The following is a 21,775-nucleotide window of genomic DNA, read 5'->3' on the forward strand; positions in this document are numbered from 1 at the left end:
GTGTGTGTTTGTATGTTGTGTGTGTGTGTTTGTGTGTGTGTGTCTGTTGTGTGTGTGTGTGTGTGTGTGTGTGTGTGTGTGTGTGTGTGTGTGTTGTGTGTGTGTGTGTGTGTGTGTGTGTGTGTGTGTGTGTGTGTTGTGTGTGTGTGGGAGGGACAAAGAACGTGATGAATTTTAAGAATATAGGAGAATTTGATAGCGTGTGGTAGGGAGAGAGAGAGAGAGAGAAAGAGAGAGAGAGAGAGAGAGAGAGAGAGAGAGAGAGAGAGAGAGAGAGAGAGAGAGAGAGAGAGAGAGAGAGAGAGAGAAACAGTCACTGTCTCTCACTCAGAGCTCTCTCTTTGCTATATTTTTGTTGCTACACCAAAGCTGCATGTTGTCCCTACGGGTTTACCACTGCACTTTGAACATTAATTATTACAGACAAACCGAATAATTAAACACACACACACACACACACACACACACTGAGGCGCACATCAATCAGATAACTGCTGCAGCATACGGGCGCCTGGCAAACCTACGGATAGCGTTCCGATACCTCAGTAAGGAGTCGTTCAAGACTCTGTATACCATTTACGTCAGGCCCATACTGGAGTATGCAGCACCAGTTTGGAATCCACACCTAGTCAAGCACGTCAAGAAATTAGAGAAAGTGCAAAGGTTTGCAACAAGACTAGTCCCAGAGCTACGGGGATTGTCCTACGACGAAAGGTTGAGGGAAATCGGCCTGACGACACTGGAGGCCAGGAGGGTCAGGGGAGACATGATAACGACATACAAGATACTGCGGGGAATAGACAAGGTGGACAGAGATAGGATGTTCCAGAGAGGGGACACAGGGACAAGGGGTCACAACTGGAAGCTGAAGTCTCAGACGAGTCACAGGGACGTTAGGAAGTATTTCTTCAGTCATAGAGTTGTCAGCAAGTGGAATAGCCTAGCAAGTGAAGTAGTGGAGGCAGGAACCATACATAGTTTTAAGAAGAGGTATGACAAAGCTCAGGAAGCAGAGAGAGAGAGGACCCAGTAGCGATCAGTGAAGAGGCGGGGCCAGGAGCTGAGTCTCGACCCCTGCAACCACAATTAGGTGAGTACAATTAGGCGAGTACACACACACACACAAACACACACACACACTCACACAACACACACACACACACAACTGCCTAACATAAACATCATTAATATGTCACACTCTTACCTGAACATTAAAACATTGAACAAATCTGAACTTTAAAAGGCAAAATATAATCCATAATTGAACAGCCTTAATTACACAAAAAATACCCAGAGGAAGACTTTGATTACATTATTTTTAAAGGTAATTCAGCCGTGAGCGAAGAGATACGATTTTTTTTATTAATCGGTCAGATGGAGTTCGTAATAGAATTAAGGTGGTTTTGCAGCGGTAATATTTGAAAATGAGCTATTTTTTTGAGTAATTTTGAATGCGGTGTGTGTGTGTTTGTGCCTTTGGTTGACAACAGAGGGTGACGGGTTCGATGCTGGGGTGGGTGGATTATTATTATTATTATAATCAAGGGGGAAGCGCTAAACCCGGAGGATTATACAGCGCCTGGGGGGGGGGATATGTGGAAGGCATTCAGGCTTAATTCGGGGAACTGGAGCACAGATCCAATTCCCTAAATCAAGAGCCCCTCACCAACATCAAGGAACCTTCCTTGAGGGGTGGGGTGGGTGGAAAAGCTGGGCATGTTTCTCGACAACTGCTGTCACTGTGTACCTAGCAGTAAGTAGATGCCTGAGTGTTAGTCACCCTACACCTGATGTCATTGCGTATCTAGCAGTAAGTAGGTGCCTGAGTGTTGGCCACCCTACACCTGCTGTCACTGTGTACCTAGCAGTAAGTAGGTGCCTGGGTGTTAGTCACCTTACACCTGCTGTCACTGTGTACCTAGCAGTAAGTAGGTACCTGGGTGTTACTAACACTCCCAGGTTAATTGTCTTGGTTTATCCTGGGTTAAAAATCCTCTGGTCGTGAACACAAATGGAGTTAATAGATGGATCAACTTAGCAACTAGTGTACCAGAGGTTAATATAAGGTTAACCAGTGCTGATGGGAAGGTCACCAGAGGTCAGAAGATCAATGCAAGGTAGTGACAAGGTCATCAGAGGTCAGACAATCAATTCAAGGTGGTGACAAGATCATCAGAGGTCAGACAGTACAAAGTAGTGGCAATCTCATCAGAGGTCATACAATTACTGCAAGGTAGTGACAAGGTCAGCAGAGGTCTTACAATTAGACAAGGTCACGACAAGTCAGACAATTAGTACAAGGTAGTGAGAAGGTCGGCAGAGGTCAAACAATCAGTACAGAGTAGTGAGGTCATCAGAGGTCAATCAGTACAAAGCAGTGAGGTCATCAGAGTTCAAACATTCATTACAGTTTAATGTTAAGGTCAACTCACCATCCAATGTACCAGGGATCACCTCTCATCTCTACTCTCTCGTGGGTCATGTTAAAGACATGTCGCAGGTTACGGAACTCGGTCTGGTAGGGGAAGAACTGACAGTCCCGCTCGAAGTTCTCCAGCACTGGGGAGTCGTCAGCATAGATGGACTTGAAGAAGTCGAAAGAGAAGGTGCTGGGTGCTGTCCAGTTTCTCTGACCATCTGTGATGACCACTGGACGACCACTGTAGGCGTACCTGAAGGAGGGAGAGAGCAGTGTAGTTGTAGCTGAAGGAGGGAGAGAGTAGTATAGTCGTACCTAAAGGAGGGAGGGAGCATTGTTATCCTGGTGGAGGGAACAATGTTATCCTGGAGGAGGGAACAGTGTTATTCTGGAGGAGGGAACAATGTTATCCTGGAGGAGGGAACAATGTTATCCTGGAAGAGGGAACAATGTTATCCTGTAGGAGGGAACAATGTTATCCTGGAAGAGAGAACAATGTTATCCTGAGGATGGAACAATGTTATCCTGGAGGAGGGAACAGTGTTATATTGGAGGAGGGAACAATGTTATCCTGGAGGAGGGAACAATGTTATCCTGGAGGAGGGAACAATGTTTTCCTGGAGGAGGGAACAATGTTATAATGGAGGAGGGAACAATGCTATCCTGAAGGAGGGAACAATGTTATCCAGGAGGAGGGAACAGTGTTATCCTGGAGGTGGGAACAGTGTTATCCTGGAGGAGGGAACAATGTTATCCTGGAGGAGGGAACAATGTTATCCTGGAGGAGAGAACAATGTTATCCTGGAGGAGGGAACAATGTTATCCTGGAGGAGGGAACAATGTTATCCTGGAGGAGGGAACAATGTTATCCTGGAGGAGGGAACAATGTTATCCTGGAGGAGGGAGCAATGTTATCCTGAAGGAGGGAACAATGTTATCCTGAAGGAGGGAACAATGTTATCCTGGAGGAGGGAACAATGTTATCCTGAAGGAGGGAACAATGTTATCCTGTAGGAGGGAACAACGTTATCCTGAAGGAAGGAACAATGTTATCCTGAAGAAGGGAACAATGTTATCCTGAAGGAGGTAACAATGTTATCCTGAAGGAGGGAACAATGTTATCCAGGAGGAGGGAACAATGTTATCCTGAAGTAGGGAACAATGTTATCCTGGAGGAGGCAACAATGTTATCCTGGAGGAGGGAACAATGTTATCCTGAAGGAGGGAACAATGTTATCCTGGAGGAGGGAACAATGTTATCCTGAAGGAGGGAACAATGTTATCCAGGAGGAGGGAACAATGCTATCCTGAAGGAAGGAACAATGTTATCCTGGAGGAGGGAACATTGATATCCTGAAGGAGGGAACAATGTTATCCTGGAGGAGGGAACAATGTTATCCTGAAAAAGGGACCAATGTTATCCTGGAGGAGGGAACAATGTTATCCTGAAGGAGGTAACAATGTTACCCTGGAGGAGGGAACAATGTTATCCTGAAGGAGGGAACAATGTTATCCTGGAGAAGGGAACAATGTTATCCTGAAAGAGGGAACAATGTTATCCTGGAGGAGGGAACAATGTTATCCTGAAGGAGGGAACAGTGTTATCCTGAAGGAGGGAACAATGTTATCCTGGAGAAGGGAACAATGTTATCCTGAAGGAGGGAACAATGTTATCCTGGAGGAGGGAACAATGTTATCCTGGAGGAGGGAACAATGTTATCCTGGAGGAGGGAACAATGTTATCCTGGAGCAGGGAACAATGTTATCCTGGAGGAAGAACAATGTTATCCTGAAGGAGGGAACAATGTTATCCTGGAGGAGGGAGCAATGTTATCCTGGAGGAGGGAACAATGTTATCCTGGAGCAGGGAACAATGTTATCCTGGAGCAGGGAACAATGTTATCCTGGAGGAGGGAACAATGTTATCCTGAAGGAGGGAACAATGATATCCTGGAGGAGGGAGCAATGTTATCCTGAAGGAGGGAACAGTGTTATCCTGAAGAAGGGAACAATGTTATCCTGAAGGAGGGAACAATGTTATCCTGGAGGAGGCAACAATGTTATCCTGAAGGAGGGAACAATGTTATCCTGGAGGAGGGAACAATGTTATCCTGAAGGAGGGAACAATGTTATCCTGGAGGAGGGAACAGTGTTATCCTGAAGGAGGGAACAATGTTATCCTGAAGGAGGGAACAATGTTATCCTGAAGGAGGGAACAATGTTATCCTGAAGGAGGGAACAATGTTATCCTGGAGAAGGGAACAATGTTATCCTGAAGGAGGGAACAATGTTATCCTGGAGGAGGGAACAATGTTATCCTGGAGGAGGGAACAATGTTATCCTGGAGGAGGGAACAATGTTATCCTGGAGCAGGGAACAATGTTATCCTGGAGGAAGAACAATGTTATACTGAAGGAGGGAACAATGTTATCCTGGAGGAGGGAGCAATGTTATCCTGGAGGAGGGAACAATGTTATCCTGGAGCAGGGAACAATGTTATCCTGGAGCAGGGAACAATGTTATCCTGGAGGAGGGAACAATGTTATCCTGAAGGAGGGAACAATGATATCCTGGAGGAGGGAGCGATGTTATCCTGAAGGAGGGAACAGTGTTATCCTGAAGAAGGGAACAATGTTATCCTGAAGGAGGGAACAATGTTATCCTGGAGGAGGCAACAATGTTATCCTGAAGGAGGGAACAATGTTATCCTGGAGGAGGGAACAATGTTATCCTGAAGGAGGGAACAATGTTATCCTGGAGGAGGGAACAGTGTTATACTGAAGGAGGAAACAATGTTATCCTGGAGGAGGGAACAAGGTTATCCTGGAGGAGGGAACAATGTTATCCTGGAGGAGGGAACAATGTTATCCTGGAGGAGGGAACAATATTATCCTGGAGGAGGGAACAATGTTATCCTGGAGGAGGGAACAATGTTATCCTGGCGGAGTGAACAATGTTATCCTGCAGGATGGTTATAATAGTTAATGTTATTCCTGTTAAGAGAGATGATAAGAAACTACTGTCACTGTCGTAACCACCATAAACCTGAAGAAACAGTTTCTGACATCTTTATGACTGGTTTATATTTTCATCTTCCAGCTGTGTCCCCCGTGTACCTGTTTTCCTCCTCTCAGCCTGTCCCTGTACCCCAACTATCATTTCCTTTGGAGTATTTTAATGTTATCATATTTTCCCTTGTCCTCTTTTCTACAGTTATCAGGTTACGGTCCTCTACTACATATACTCATGGTTCATACCTCGTAGCTCTAGGACTAGTCTCGTTGCAAACCTTCGCACTTTTTCCAGTTTCTTGACATGTTTGTCTGTACTTACCTAGTTGTACTCACCTAGTTGAGGTTGCAGGGGTCGAGTCCTAGCTTCTGGCCCCGCATCTTCACTGGTCGCTACTAGGTCACTCACCCTGAACCGTGAGCTTTTCCATACCTCTGCTTATAGCTATGTATGGATCCTGCCTCTACTACTACATCGCTTCCCAAACTATTCCACTTCCTAACTACTCTGTGGCTGAAGAAATACTTCCTAACATCCCTGTGATTCGTCTGTGTCTTCAACTTCCAACTGTGTCCCCTTGTTACTGTGTCCAATCTCTGGAACATCCTGTCTTTGTTCACCTTGTCAATTCCTCTCAGTATTTTGTGTGTCGTTATCATGTCCCCCCTATCTCTCCTGTCCTCCAGTGTCGTCAGGTTGATTTCCCTTAACCTCTCCTCGTAGGACTTACTGTTACAAAAAACGCGATTTCTAATATGCTTAGAGATCTCCAGTGAATACTAGAAAGGACTGCCCTTCTAGCATCCAGCCTGTTACTGGGTTTTCGTAACAATTAGTCAGTATCCTGGTCCAATTATCCATTAGAATTCAATAAGAATTATTAGTGCTTCAGGATTACAACTGGTAGGCTACTAACTAGAGAAATTAAAATTTAATAAGTTTATTAACAATAAAGATGTCTAGGAGTATATTATCAAATTAAATTAAATTAATCACAGTAATCAAAGTAATAATAATCACTTTTCCCATGAACAGTATTGTGCTGAAGGCACATATCACATATTTATGTCTTAAGTACCGTCTGGTACATTAACATTTAATAATACAATATACAAATAAGTTTGTGTGTATGTGTGTAAGTGCTCTAAGTAGTTCGCTATGTCTCACGACTCGACTAGACTTGAACCAGTGACTGACAAAGTCCTCACATCGACTAACTTCTTGACCACCTGGCAATCAGAACAGCTTGCTTGAACAATAAAACGACTGTTAAGCCCAATAGCAATATAACAAGCAACTGCGACACAGAATCAGGAACAAGGAGATAATATAACGACACTAAGTAGGGACCATCTGCAGATCCTCCACAAAAGTCGCAAAACTCCCATACTACTGAATCTAAGTTCAGCATAAGAAAATCCCCGACTGTGACAGTACACAGATACCAGTACAAATTAGGTCAGAAGCTACAGCTCAGGACCTGAGTTGCTCAGAGTGTCTATGCGACACACAACCTCAGTACAACGTCTAAAATCACTAAGTCTAGACAATGTTCTGTGAACAGTTCTACAGAACCAACAACAAGAAAGTGACAGAGGCGATCTTCCAACAAGGGCCAATAAAGGAGAGTTAGGCACGTCTTGTCAGGAATATGTCCAACCATCAATAGAGTCTAGCCCAGACTGACTACTTCAGGCGAGGTGTGAACACCCCCCTCGATCACGTGATTGCTCCGTGGACAGTTGCTGCCCATCAACACCGAGAAGCCAGCAGAGTAACGAGCCACAAGCAATAATTACAGTAGTTAGACAATTAAGACTTGAATTATTAGCACTGAATAATATATGTTACATCCTACCTAATAAAAATAACTAAGTCAAATAATAATATAAAGCAATATATCTACGATTTAGCTATTATCGCAAATATAAGCAGTATAAAATTATATGAAAAGGCAATATACATTGTATACATTGTGACCCATTCAGGGGTCACAACACCCCCCAACACGACAAACGGTCGCACTAGGAGTTGCGTTAATGTCTTTCACATAATTACTGATTACTCACGTCACTTTAAATAACACAATTTAATATTGAAATCCATAGTCACTCTTGTGCCAAGCACTTTTATAATTTCACAGTGTCTATATCATTAAGTTATCTCCCTAGTACTAGGGCAGTACACAGTATCGTATCTCTGCATACTCGTGATTATGTACATCAGTGTAGAGACAGGATAGCGTAGACAAGCATGACATGTTGAGGCTCGATCACAGTAATGGAGACTGCATATGAACAATAGTCTTGTGCAATAGACAGGAGATGGCATTCCACTCCTAAATAGTGGTAGTGGAATGCGAGGCAGTATGGACATCTGCGTATGGGGAAGCTAAGGTGTGTAGTGAGGGGGGGGGGTCTGTGGCAGGACAGTGTTCCGCCAGTCAGTAACATCGCCCGCACAACACTACACACTCAACACTCAGCTTCTGCCTCCAACTGTCTCCTCCTCACACATACATCACCACTACTGTGAATATTTAAATAGATTAATTAGACATGAGTATACATAGTTAACATGGGCTGGAGAGATTACGTTACTTTACTGAATTTGACATAGCAAGTAACAAAAGGTATTTGGGCATAAAATTACATTAATTTAATGTAACTGATAATTAAGGATGTGACAGAGCGTCAGCAATTACATTATAATGACCACTGATATGTTGTATGCTAATAGAGTAAGGCTGGATTCTGAGAGCCCACCTCATGATCCTAGCATTTTTACTCTTCATAGTGTTTATGTAAGTGAGTGGATTGTGGTCTGAAGAAACGTTAATTTTAAATGGGGAAGTGCCCAAATACACTTCAAAATGTTCCAAGGACACCACAAGAGCTAGAGCCTCTTTCTCAATAGTGGCATAATTTTTCTGGTGTCGTTTAAGCTTAGATGAATAGTAACATATAGGATGGAGAATATCAGTGGATGTTGACTGTTGGAGCAGCACAGCGCCCACTGCATAACCACTCGCATCTATATGTAAAAAGAAAGGAAGATTGAAATTAGGACTCCTCAACACAGGAGCAGAGGAGAGCAAACGTTTCAATCTTTTGAACGAGTCTGAACAATCTCTAGTCCAGATGAACTGAACTTTGCTACTAGTGAACACAGTGAGAGGTGTAGGTGGAGGTGTGTGTGCTGGCTTGCCTGTCACTTGACACACGTGGCAATGTCGCACATGATCAGCTACTGTTTCCTTCATTTTAGGCCAAGTAAAATGTTTTGCCAGTTTACCGAGTGTCTTCTTGACACCCAAATGTCCTCCTATGGGACTATTGTGAGCAAAATCAATGGCTTGTTCTCGAAATGTAACTGGTAACACTACGGGATGCTTGACTGTGGTGGAAACACTATCAGCTGACAACTTACATGTATTTTTCTCCATCAGTACACCGTTACTATAATAGTAACAATTATCGAGATCCTTTGCTTCACTCTCAGTAACTGCTATATCTCTCAGTCTTTCCAGTGACTGATCAACAAACTGATCCTTGATTAAATCATCATGAGTTAGAAATTTAACGTCAGTTGTGTCTTGACTAGGTTGATGACCGGGGGGAGTCAGTGTTAATGATCATGGGCGCAGAGCATCACTGAACAACATATTCAAGCACAAATCATTGTCATCAACTAACTCAACAGGAGACAAGGATGGTTGTTGTATCTTTGACATAGCTCTAGTAATTGCGCTGAGAGGAAATAAAATAGGCTTCTCTCTACAAGCTTCAATGGCATAATTATCATCAGTGTTATTATCAATCACAAGTGGTTCTTTACATATACCAGCATGAAGGATATCGTTCCCTATCAATAAGTCCACTGACCTGATGGGAAATACACCACTGGATATACCCACTGAAATATAACCAGTATAATAGGCTGTTTCAATGTAAACTTTGTGCAGAGGTACTTTTATAACAGCCCCACCATAGGCTTCTAACAATACATCTATCTTGCAATAGGTATCATCAGTTATGAGCAGTGCATCTTCTCTTACTAACGTGAGATAACTGCCAGTGTCTCTGAAAGTAATTATCTCAGTCAGATGTGATTCGTCAAATCCTACTTTACCTCTCGATAAGTAAGGACTCATCGCTGAACGAATCTTTTCGTCAGATACACTTTCTGATGCTAGTCATCTATCCTGAGTAATATTATCTAAAACAGTAGGATCAGAGTTATTACTTGGATTTTGGTGCCTTTGTTGCATGGAAGAGGATACGACTTGTGTGGGGGCACTAGCCGCACGACCGTTTCTCGTATCTCTTTCTATCTTATAGCAACACTCTCTAGCATGTCCTTTTCTGTTACAATTGGTACATTTAACTTTCTTCTTCTCGATATCAGATTTCTGTCTAGCCACAGAGACAGATTCAGAATTGTGAGCTTTCCTGGTAAAGGTACGAGAAGTTACAGTAGCAGGTACATCAGGCTGGCAATGAGCAGCTGATTTAGGTTGCCAACTTCTAGGACAATTTTTAGTTACCTTGTTTCTCTGTGTTTTAGTACGTACAAGGTTGTGAGAAATCTCGTAATTGTCTGCTAATGCTGCAGTTTCCAGAATATCCGAGGCCGTATGATCGATCAGATATTCTTGTATGTCAGCGGACATACAGTTGTTAAACTCTTCGTGAAGTAACAACTGAACTAGACTGTCGTAGTTGTTACATTTAGCAGCTCTAGACCATCTCTCAAATGCAACTTTTTTCTCATGAGCAAACTCGACACAAGTTTGATCTTGTCGTTGTTGTAACGTACGAAATGCACGTTGATAACTTACAGGTAACAAGTTATATGTCTCTAGAATAGTTTGCTTGACAGCATCATAACTACTGCACTTGGCAAATGGTAAAGCAGCAGTACAAGTTTGAGCTCTTCCTGTCAAAGCTGTGTGCAACAAGGTAGCCCAGTGCTTACGTGCCAGTTCATAGCACGTGCCTGGTTCTCAAACACATCAAAATAGGTGTCTAAGTCACTCTCAAAAAACTTAGGAACCATTGGGACAGCTTTCTGCACATTAAATGTGTCCTGTGTTGTACTAACAGATTTATCAACTTTGTCAGATCTATCAGTCTGTTGTTTTCCGAGACGAACATTTTCTTTCTGGAAATAATCTTCGTTCAATTTCCTCTGTGCCTCTATTTGTGCAGTCTGCTACATAATGAGGCGTTCCATCCTCTCAAATTGTTCCTGAGAGATAGGACCAGTAGGTAACGGAGGAGTGGGGAAATTAACATGTCTTTCTGGACGGTCCTTAGGTCGGGCACCTTGTCCAGCCATCCCTAGAGAGTCTAGATCTGGTCTAGGATAAGTAGATACAGGTGTAGCATACACGGTACTAGTATGAGGCTGAGTCATACTACCAGCTATATTCTGTACTATTGTGTTAGGCGGGAAGATGTGAGCGAGAACTGAGGTACACTAGGCTCAGACACTTCTGTCGTAGTTGCCGTAGTTACCTCTTAGCTCTGGGCCTAGTCTTGTTGCAAACCTTTGCACTTTCTCTAGTTTCTTTATGTGCTTGGCTAGGTGTGGGTTCCAAACTGGTACCGCATACTCCAATATGGGCCTAACGTACATGGTGTTCAAGGTCCTGAACGATTCCTTATTAAGATGTTGGAATGCTGTTCTGAGGTTTGCTAGGCGCCCATATGCTTCAGCAGTTATTTGGTTGATGTGTGCCTCAGGAGATGTGCCTGGTGTTATGCTCACCCTAAGATCTTTTTCCTTGAGTAAGGTTTGTAGTCTCTGGCCCCCTAAACTGTATTCCGTCTGCGGTCTTCTTTGCCCTTCCTCAGTCTTCATGACTTTGCACTTGTTGGGGTTGAACTCCAGGAGCCAATTGCTGGACCAGGCCTGCAGACTGTCCAGATCCCTTTGTAGTTCTGCCTGGTCTTTGATCGAATGAATTCTTCTCATCAACTTCACGTCATCTGCAAACAGGGACACTTCGGAGTCTATTCCTTCCGTCATGTCGTTCACAAATACCAGAAACAGCACTGGTCCTAGGACTGACCCCTGTGGGACCCCGATGGTTACAGTTGCCCACTCTGACACCTCGCCACGTACCATGATTCGCTGCTGTCTTCCTGACAAGTATTCCCTGATCCATTGTAGTTCCTTCCCAGTTATCCCTGCTTGGTCCTCCAATTTTTGCACTAATCTCTTGTGGAACTTTGTCAAACGCCTTCCTGCAGTCCAAGAAAATGCAATCCACCCACCCCTCTCTCTCTTGTCTTACTGCTGTGTGTGTCTGTTTGTGTGTGTGTGTGTACTTACCTAATTGTGGTTGCAGGGGCCAATTCACAGCTCCTGGCTTCGCTTCTGTCGCAACCGCTATTGGGTCCACTCTCTCTGCTCTGTGAGCTTTATCATACTTCTTCTTAAAGCTATGCTTTAATCCTGTTTCCACAGCATCACTCTCTAGAGTGTTCCAGTTCCTGACAACTCAGTGGCTGAAGAAATACTTTCTAACATCCCTGTGACTCATCTGAATTTTCAACTTCCAGTTATGAGCCCTTGTTCCTGTGTCCCATGTGTGTGTGTGTGTGTGTGTGTGTGTGTGTGTGTGTATTTGAGAGAGATCTAAAGAATATATATATATATATATATATATATATATATATATATATATATATATATATATATATATATATATATATATATATATATATATATATATATATATATATATATATTTTTTCAACAAGTCGGCCGTCTCCCACCGAGGCAGGGTGACCTAAAAAAAAAAGAAAGAAAATCCCCAAAAAGAAAATACTTTCATCATATATATATATATATATATATATATATATATATATATATATATATATATATATATATATATATATATATATATATATATATATATATATATATATATAAAGAGAGATAGAGAAAGTGGGTTATGTTCTTGTCAGGTACCTAATTAGCAAGAAGGGAAACTCCTTGTGTCATTAGTATTTCGACTGGTCCCAGACCATCGTCAATCTAGAAGTTACCTTAATTAACAAACTGTCAATATTGACTGAGTGGGAAGAGAGAGGAGAGAGAGAGATAAGGAAAGAATGGAAAGAGAACACCAAGAAATAGGAAAATATATAATTTTGGAAATAATGTAGAGAGCTATCTCAGTTCGTGTGGCATGTACACCATGCTGCCCAGCTTGTGTGGCATGTACACCATGCTGCCCAGCTTGTGTGGCATGTACACCATGCTGCCCAGCTTGTGTGGCATGTACACCATGCTGCCCAGCTTGTATGGCATGTACACCATCCTGCCCAGCTTGTGTGGCATGTACACCATGCTGCCCAGCTTGTGTGGCATGTACACCATGCTGCCGAGCTTGTGTGGCATGTACACCATGCTGCCCAGCTTGTGTGGCATGTACACCATGCTGCCCAGCTTGTGTGGCATGTACACCATGCTGCCCAGCTTGTGTGGCATGTACACCATGCTGCCCAGCTTGTGTGGCATGTACACCATGCTGCCCAGCTTGTGTGGCATGTACACCATGCTGCCCAGCTTGTGTGGCATGTACACCATCCTGCCCAGCTTGTGTGGCATGTACACCATCCTGCCCAGCTTGTGTGGCATGTACACCATGCTGCCCAGCTTGTGTGGCATGTACAGCATGCTGCCCAGCTTGTGTGGCATGTACACCATCCTGCCCAGCTTGTGTGGCATGTACACCATGCTGCCCAGCTTGTGTGGCATGTACACCATGCTGCCCAGCTTGTGTGGCATGTACACCATGCTGCCCAGCTTGTGTGGCATGTACACCATGCTGCCCAGCTTGTGTGGCATGTACACCATGCTGCCCAGCTTGTGTGGCATGTACACCATCCTGGCCAGCTTGTGTGGCATGTACACCATCCTGCCCAGCTTGTGTGGTATGTACACCATGCTGCCCAGCTTGTGTGGCATGTACACCATGCTGCCCAGCTTGTGTGGCATGTACACCATCCTGCCCAGCTTGTGTGGCATGTACACCATGCTGCCCAGCTTGTGTGGCATGTACACCATGCTGCCCAGCTTGTGTGGCATGTACACCATGCTGCCCAACTTGTGTGGCATGTACACCATGCTGCCCAGCTTATGTGGGATGTACACCATGCTGCCCAGCTTGTGTGGCATGTACACCATGCTGCTCAGCTTGTGTGGCATGTACACCATCCTGCCCAGCTTGTGTGGCATGTACACCATGCTGCCCAGCTTGTGTGGCATGTACACCATGCTACCCAGCTTGTGTGGCATGTACACCATGCTGCCCAGCTTGTGTGGCATGTACACCATGCTGCCCAACTTGTGTGGCATGTACACCATGCTGCCCAGCTTATGTGGCATGTACACCATGCTGCCCAGCTTGTGTGGCATGTACACCATGCTGCCCAGCTTGTGTGGCATGTACACCATGCTGCCCAGCTTGTGTGGCATGTACACCATGCTACCCAGCTTGTGTGGCATGTACACCATGCTGCCCAGCTTGTGTGGCATGTACACCATGCTGCCCAGCTTGTGTGGCAAGTACACCATGCTACCCAGCTTGTGTGGCAAGTACACCATGCTACCCAGCTTGTGTGGCATGTACACCATGCTGCCCAGCTTGTGTGGCATGTACACCATCCTGCCCAGCTTGTGTGGCATGTACACCATGCTGCCCAGCTTGTGTGGCATGTACACCATGCTGCCCAGCTTGATTGGCATGTACACCATCCTGCCCAGCTTGTGTGGCATGTACACCATCCTGCCCAGCTTGTGTGGCATGTACACCATGCTGCCCAGCTTGTGTGGCATGTACACCATCCTGCCCAGCTTGTTTGGCATGTACACCATCCTGCCCAGCTTGTGTGACATGTACACCATGCTGCCCAGCTTGTGTGGCGTGTACACCATTCTGCCCAGCTTGTGTGACATATACACCATGATGCCCAGCTTGTGTGGAATGTACACCATCCTGCCCAGCTTGTGTGACATGTACACCATGCTGCCCAACTTTTGTGGCATGTACACTATGCTGCCCAGCTTGTGTGGCATGTACACCATGCTGCCCAGCTTGTGTGGCATGTACACCATGCTGCCCAGCTTGTGTGGCATGTACACCATGCTGCCCAGCTTGTGTCATATGTACACCATCCTGCCCATCTTGTGTGGCATGTACACCATCCTGCCCAGCTTGTGTGGCATGTACACCATGCTGCCCAGCTTGTGTGGCATGTACACCATGCTGCCAGCTTGTGTGGCATGTACACCATGCTGCCCAGCTTGTGTGGCATGTACACCATCCTGCCCAGCTTGTGTGGCATGTACACCATCCTGCCCAGCTTGTGTGGCATGTACACCATGCTGCCCAGCTTGTGTGGCATGTACACCATCCTACCCAGCTTGTGTGGCATGTACACCATGCTGCCCAGCTTGTGTGGCATGTACACCATCCTACCCAGGTTGTGTGGCATGTACACCATGCTACCTAGCTTGTGTGGCATGTACACCATGCTGCCCAGCTTGTGTGGCATGTACACCATCCTACCCAGCTTGTGTGGCATGTACACCATGCTGCCCAGCTTGTGTGGCATGTACACCATCCTTCCCAGCTTGTGTGGCATGTACACCATGCTGCCCAGCTTGTGTGGCATGTACACCATGCTGCCCAGCTTGTGTGGCATGTACACCATGCTGCCCAGCTTGTGTGGCATGTACACCATGCTGCCCAGCTTGTGTGGCATGTACACCATGCTGCCCAGCTTGTGTGGCATGTACACCATGCTGCCGAGCTTGTGTGGCATGTACACCATGCTGCCCAGCTTGTGTGGCATGTACACCATCCTGCCCAGCATGTGTGGCATGTACACCATGCTGCCCAGCTTGTGTGGCATGTACACCATGCTGTCCAGGTTGTGTGGCATGTACACCATCCTGCCCAGCTTGTGTGGCATGTACACCATGCTGCCGAGCTTGTGTGGCATGTACACCATGCTGCCCAGCTTGTGTGGCATGTACACCATCCTGCCCAGCTTGTGTGGCATGTACACCATGCTGCCCAGCTTGTGTGGCATGTACACCATGCTGCCCAGCTTGTGTGGCATGTACACCATGCTGCCCAGCTTGTGTGGCATGTACACCATGCTGCCCAGCTTGTATGGCATGTACACCATGCTGCCCAGCTTGTGTGGCATGTACACCATGCTGCCCAGCTTGTGTGGCATGTACACCATGCTGCCCAGCTTGTGTGGCATGTACACCATGCTGCCCAGCTTGTGTGGCATGTACACCATGCTGCCCAGCTTGTATGGCATGTACACCATGCTGCCCAGCTTGTGTGGCATGTACACCATGCTGCCCAGCTTGTGTGGCATGTACACCATGCTGCCCAGCTTGTGTGGCATGTACACCTTGCTTGTGGCATGTACACCATGCGGCCCAGCTTGTGTGGCATGTACACCATGCTGCCCAGCTTGTGTGGCATGTACACCATGCTGCCCAGCTTGTGTGGCATGCATGCTGCCCAGCTTGTTTGGCATGTACACCATGCTGCCCAGCTTGTGTGGCATGTACACCATGCTGCCCAGCTTGTGTGGCATGTACACCATGCTGCCCAGCTTGTGTGGCATGTACACCATGCTGCCCAGCTTGTGTGGCATGTACACCATGCTGCCCAGCTTGTGTGGCATGTACACCATGCTGCCCAGCTTGTGTGGCATGTACACCATGCTGCCCAGCTTGTATGGCATGTACACCATGCTGCCCAGCTTGTGTGGCATGTACACCATGCTGCCCAGCTTGTGTGGCATGTACACCATGCTGCCCAGCTTGTATGGCATGTACACCATGCTGCCCAGCTTGTGTGGCATGTACACCATGCTGCCCAGCTTGTGTGGCATGTACACCATGCTGCCCAGCTTGTGTGGCATGTACACCATGCTGCCCAGCCATGCATGCTGCCCAGTGTGGCATGTACACCATGCTGCCCAGCTTGTGTGGCATGTACACCATGCTGCCCAGCTTGTGTGGCATGTACACCATGCTGCCCAGCTTGTGTGGCATGTACACCATGCTGCCCAGCTTGTGTGGCATGTACACCATGCTGCCCAGCTTGTATGGCATGTACACCATGCTGCCCAGCTTGTGTGGCATGTACACCATGCTGCCCAGCTTGTGTGGCATGTACACCATGCTGCCCAGCTTGTGTGGCATGTACACCATGCTGCCCAGCTTGTATGGCATGTACACCATGCTGCCCAGCTTGTGTGGCATGTACACCATGCTGCCCAGCTTGTGTGGCATGTACACCATGCTGCCCAGCTTGTGTGGCATGTACACCATGCTACCCAGCTTGTGTGGCATGCATGCTGCCCAGCTTGTGTGGCATGTACACCATGCTGCCCAGCTTGTGTGGCAGTACACCATGCTGCCCAGTGTGGCATGTACACCATGCTGCCCAGCTTGTGTGGCATGTACACCATGCTGCCCAGCTTGTGTGGCATGTACACCATGCTACCCCTTGTGTGGCATGTACACCTTGTGTGGCATGTACACCATGCTGCCCAGCTTGTGTGGCATGTACACCATGCTGCCCAGCTTGTGTGGCATGTACACCATGCTGCCCAGCTTGTGTGGCATGTACACCATGTACACCATGCTGCCCAGCTTGTGTGGCATGTACACCATGCTGCCCACTTGTGTGGCATGTACACCTGCCCAGCTTGTGTGGCATGTATGCTGCCCAGCTTGTATGGCATGTACACCATGCTGCCCAGCTTGTGTGGCATGTACACCATGCTGCCCAGCTTGTGTGGCATGTACACCATGCTGCCCCCAGCTTGTGTGGCATGTACACCATGCTGCCCAGCTTGTGTGGCATGTACACCATGCTGCCCAGCTTGTATGGCATGTACACCATGCTGCCCAGCTTGTGTGGCATGTACACCATGCTGCCCAGCTTGTGTGGCATGTACACCATGCTGCCCAGCTTGTGTGGCATGTACACCATGCTGCCCAGCTTGTGTGGCATGTACACCATGCTGCCCAGCTTGTGTGGCATGTACACCATGCTGCCCAGCTTGTGTGGCATGTACACCATGCTGCCCAGCTTGTATGGCATGTACACCATGCTGCCCAGCTTGTGTGGCATGTACACCATGCTGCCCAGCTTGTGTGGCATGTACACCATGCTGCCCAGCTTGTATGGCATGTACACCATGCTGCCCAGCTTGTGTGGCATGTACACCATGCTGCCCAGCTTGTGTGGCATGTACACCATGCTGCCCAGCTTGTGTGGCATGTACACCATGCTGCCCAGCTTGTATGGCATGTACACCATGCTGCCCAGCTTGTGTGGCATGTACACCATGCTGCCCAGCTTGTATGGCATGTACACCATGCTGCCCAGCTTGTGTGGCATGTACACCATGCTGCCCAGCTTGTATGGCATGTACACCATGCTGCCCAGCTTGTGTGGCATGTACACCATGATGCCCAGCTTGTGTGGCATGTACACCATGCTGCCGAGCTTGTGTGGCATGTACACCATGCTGCCCAGCTTGTGTGGCATGTACACCATGCTGCCCAGCTTGTGTGGCATGTACACCATGCTGCCCAGCTTGTATGGCATGTACACCATGCTGCCCAGCTTGTGTGGCATGTACACCATGCTGCCCAGCTTGTATGGCATGTACACCATGCTGCCCAGCTTGTGTGGCATGTACACCATGCTGCCGAGCTTGTGTGGCATGTACATCATGCTGCCCAGCTTGTATGGCATGTACACCATGCTGCCGAGCTTGTGTGGCATGTACACCATGCTGCCCAGCTTGTATGGCATGTACACCATCCTGCCCAGCTTGTGTGGCATGTACACCATGCTGCCCAGCTTGTGTGGCATGTACACCATGCTGCCGAGCTTGTGTGGCATGTACATCATGCTGCCCAGCTTGTGTGGCATGTACACCATCCTGCCCAGCTTGTGTGGCATGTACACCATGCTGCCCAGCTTGTGTGGCATGTACACCATGCTGCCCAGCTTGTGTGGCATGTACACCATGCTGCCCAGCTTGTGTGGCATGTACACCATGCTGCCCAGCTTGTGTGGCATGTACATGCTGCCCATGGCTGTACACCATCCTGGCCAGCTTGTGTGGCATGTACACCATCCTGCCCAGCTTGTGTGGTATGTACACCATGCTGCCCAGCTTGTGTGGCATGTACACCATGCTGCCCAGCTTGTGTGGCATGTACACCATGCTGCCCAACTTGTGTGGCATGTACACCATGCTGCCCAGCTTGTGTGGCATGTACACCATGCTGCCCAGCTTGTGTGGCATGTACACCATGCTGCCCAGCTTGTGTGGCATGTACACCATGCTGCCCAGCTTGTGTGGCATGTACACCATCCTGCCCAGCTTGTGTGGCATGTACACCATCCTGGCATGTACACCATGCTGCCCAGCTTGTGTGGCATGTACACCATGCTGCCCAGCTTGTGTGGCATGTACACCCTTGTGTGGCATGTACACCATGCTGCCCAGCTTGTGTGGCATGTACACCATGCTGCCCAGCTTGTGTGGCATGTACACCATGCTGCCCAGCTTGTGTGGCATGTACACCATGCTGCTGCCCAGCTTGTGTGGCATGTACACCATCCTGGCCAGCTTGTGTGGCATGTACACCATGCTGCCCAGCTTGTGTGGCATGTACACCATGCTGCCCTGCTTGTGTGGCATGTACACCATCCTGCTTGTGTGGCATGTACACCACAGCTTGTGTGGCATGTACACCATGCTGCCCAGCTTGTGTGGCATGTACACCATGCTGCCCAGCTTGTGTGGCATGTACACCATGCTGCCCAGCTTGTGTGGCATGTACACCATGCTGCCCAGCTTGTGTGGCATGTACACCATGCTGCCCAGCTTGTGTGGCATGTACACCATGCTGCCCAGCTTGTGTGGCATGTACACCATCCTGCCCAGCTTGTGTGGCATGTACACCATGCTGCCCAGCTTGTGTGGCATGTACACCATGCTGCCCAGCTTGTGTGGCATGTACACCATGCTGCCCAGCTTGTGTGGCATGTACACCCTCCTGCCCAGCTTGTGTGGCATGTACACCATGCTGCCCAGCTTGTGTGGCATGTACACCATGCTGCCCAGCTTGTGTGGCATGTACACCATGCTGCCCAGCTTGTGTGGCATGTACACCATGCTGCCCAGCTTGTGTGGCATGTACACCATGCTGCCCAGCTTGTGTGGCATGTACACCATCCTGCCCAGCTTGTGTGGCATATACACCATGCTGCCCAGCTTGTGTGGCATGTACACCATGCTGCCCAGCTTGTGTGGCATGTACACCATGCTGCCAAGCTTGTGTGGCATGTACACCCTCCTGCCCAGCTTGTGTGGCATGTACACCATGCTGCCCAGCTTGTGTGGCATGTACACCATGCTGCCCAGCTTGTGTGGCATGTACACCATGCTGCCCAGCTTGTGTGGCATGTACACCATGCTGCCCAGCTTGTGTGGCATGTACACCATCCTGCCCAGCTTGTGTGGCATGTACACCATGCTGCCCAGCTTGTGTGGCATGTACACCATGCTGCCCAACTTGTGTGGCATGTACACCATGCTGCCCAGCTTGTGTGGCATGTACACCCTCCTGCCCAGCTTGTGTGGCATGTACACCATGCTGCCCAGCTTGTGTGGCATGTACACCATGCTGCCCAGCTTGTGTGGCATGTACACCATGCTGCCCAGCTTGTGTGGCATGTACACCATGCTGCCCAGCTTGTGTGGCATGTACACCATGCTGCCCAGCTTGTGTGGCATGTACACCATCCTGCCCAGCTTGTGTGGCATATACACCATGCTGCCCAGCTTGTGTGGCATGTACACCATGCTGCCCAGCTTGTGTGGCATGTACACCATGCTGCCCAGCTTGTGTGGCATGTACACCCTCCTGCCCAGCTTGTGTGGCATGTACACCATGCTGCCCAGCTTGTGTGGCATGTACACCATCCTGCCCAGCTTGTGTGGCATGTACACCATGCTGCCCAGCTTGTGTGGCATGTACACCATGCTGCCCAGCTTGTGTGGCATGTACACCCTCCTGCCCAGCTTGTGTGGCATGTACACCATGCTGCCCAACTTGTGTGGCATGTACATCATGCTGCCCAGCTTATGTGGCATGTACACCATGCTGCCCAGCTTGTGTGGCATGTACACCATCCTGCCCAGCTTGTTTGGTATGTACACCATGCTGCCCAGCTTGTGTGGCATGTACACCATGCTGCCCAGCTTATGTGGCATGTACACCATGCTGCCCAGCTTGTGTGGCATGTACACCATGCTGCCCAGCTTGTGTGGCATGTACACCATCCTGCCCAGCTTGTGTGGTATGTACACCATGCTGCCCAGCTTGTGTGGCATGTACACCATGCTGCCCAGCTTGTGTGGCATGTACACCATCCTGCCCAGCTTGTGTGGCATGTACACCATGCTGCCCAGCTTGTGTGGCATGTACACCATGCTACCCAGCTTGTGTGGCATGTACACCATGCTGCCCAGCTTGTGTGGCATGTACACCATGCTGCCCAACTTGTGTGGCATGTACACCATGCTGCCCAGCTTATGTGGGATGTACACCATGCTGCCCAGCTTGTGTGGCACGTACACCATGCTGCTCAGCTTGTGTGGCATGTACACCATCCTGCCCAGCTTGTGTGGCATGTACACCATGCTGCCCAGCTTGTGTGGCATGTACACCATGCTACCCAGCTTGTGTGGCATGTACACCATGCTGCCCAGCTTGTGTGGCATGTACACCATGCTGCCCAACTTGTGTGGCATGTACACCATGCTGCCCAGCTTATGTGGCATGTACACCATGCTGCCCAGCTTGTGTGGCATGTACACCATGCTGCCCAGCTTGTGTGGCATGTACACCATGCTGCCCAGCTTGTGTGGCATGTACACCATGCTACCCAGCTTGTGTGGCATGTACACCATGCTGCCCAGCTTGTGTGGCATGTACACCATGCTGCCCAGCTTGTGTGGCAAGTACACCATGCTACCCAGCTTGTGTGGCAAGTACACCATGCTACCCAGCTTGTGTGGCATGTACACCATGCTGCCCAGCTTGTGTGGCATGTACACCATCCTGCCCAGCTTGTGTGGCATGTACACCATGCTGCCCAGCTTGTGTGGCATGTACACCATGCTGCCCAGCTTGATTGGCATGTACACCATCCTGCCCAGCTTGTGTGGCATGTACACCATCCTGCCCAGCTTGTGTGGC

The 21,775-nt window shown here is 48.2% G+C and overlaps 1 protein-coding gene across 2 annotated transcripts in view; it reads right to left on the reverse strand.

The window, feature by feature from the left end:
* Positions 1-21,775, reverse strand: part of LOC128687682 (uncharacterized) — a 271,524-nt gene that overhangs the window by 56,692 nt on the left and 193,057 nt on the right. For both annotated transcript variants that reach the window (XM_070083876.1, XM_070083877.1), the window contains exon 3: positions 2,433-2,672. In XM_070083876.1, the coding sequence (XP_069939977.1) occupies positions 2,433-2,672 (240 nt within the window). The remainder of the gene's footprint in view (positions 1-2,432; positions 2,673-21,775) is intronic.

The sequence above is a fragment of the Cherax quadricarinatus genome, chromosome 11, assembly GCF_038502225.1.
Source record: "Cherax quadricarinatus isolate ZL_2023a chromosome 11, ASM3850222v1, whole genome shotgun sequence".
In the NCBI taxonomy this organism is placed as follows: Eukaryota; Metazoa; Arthropoda; class Malacostraca; order Decapoda; family Parastacidae; genus Cherax; species Cherax quadricarinatus.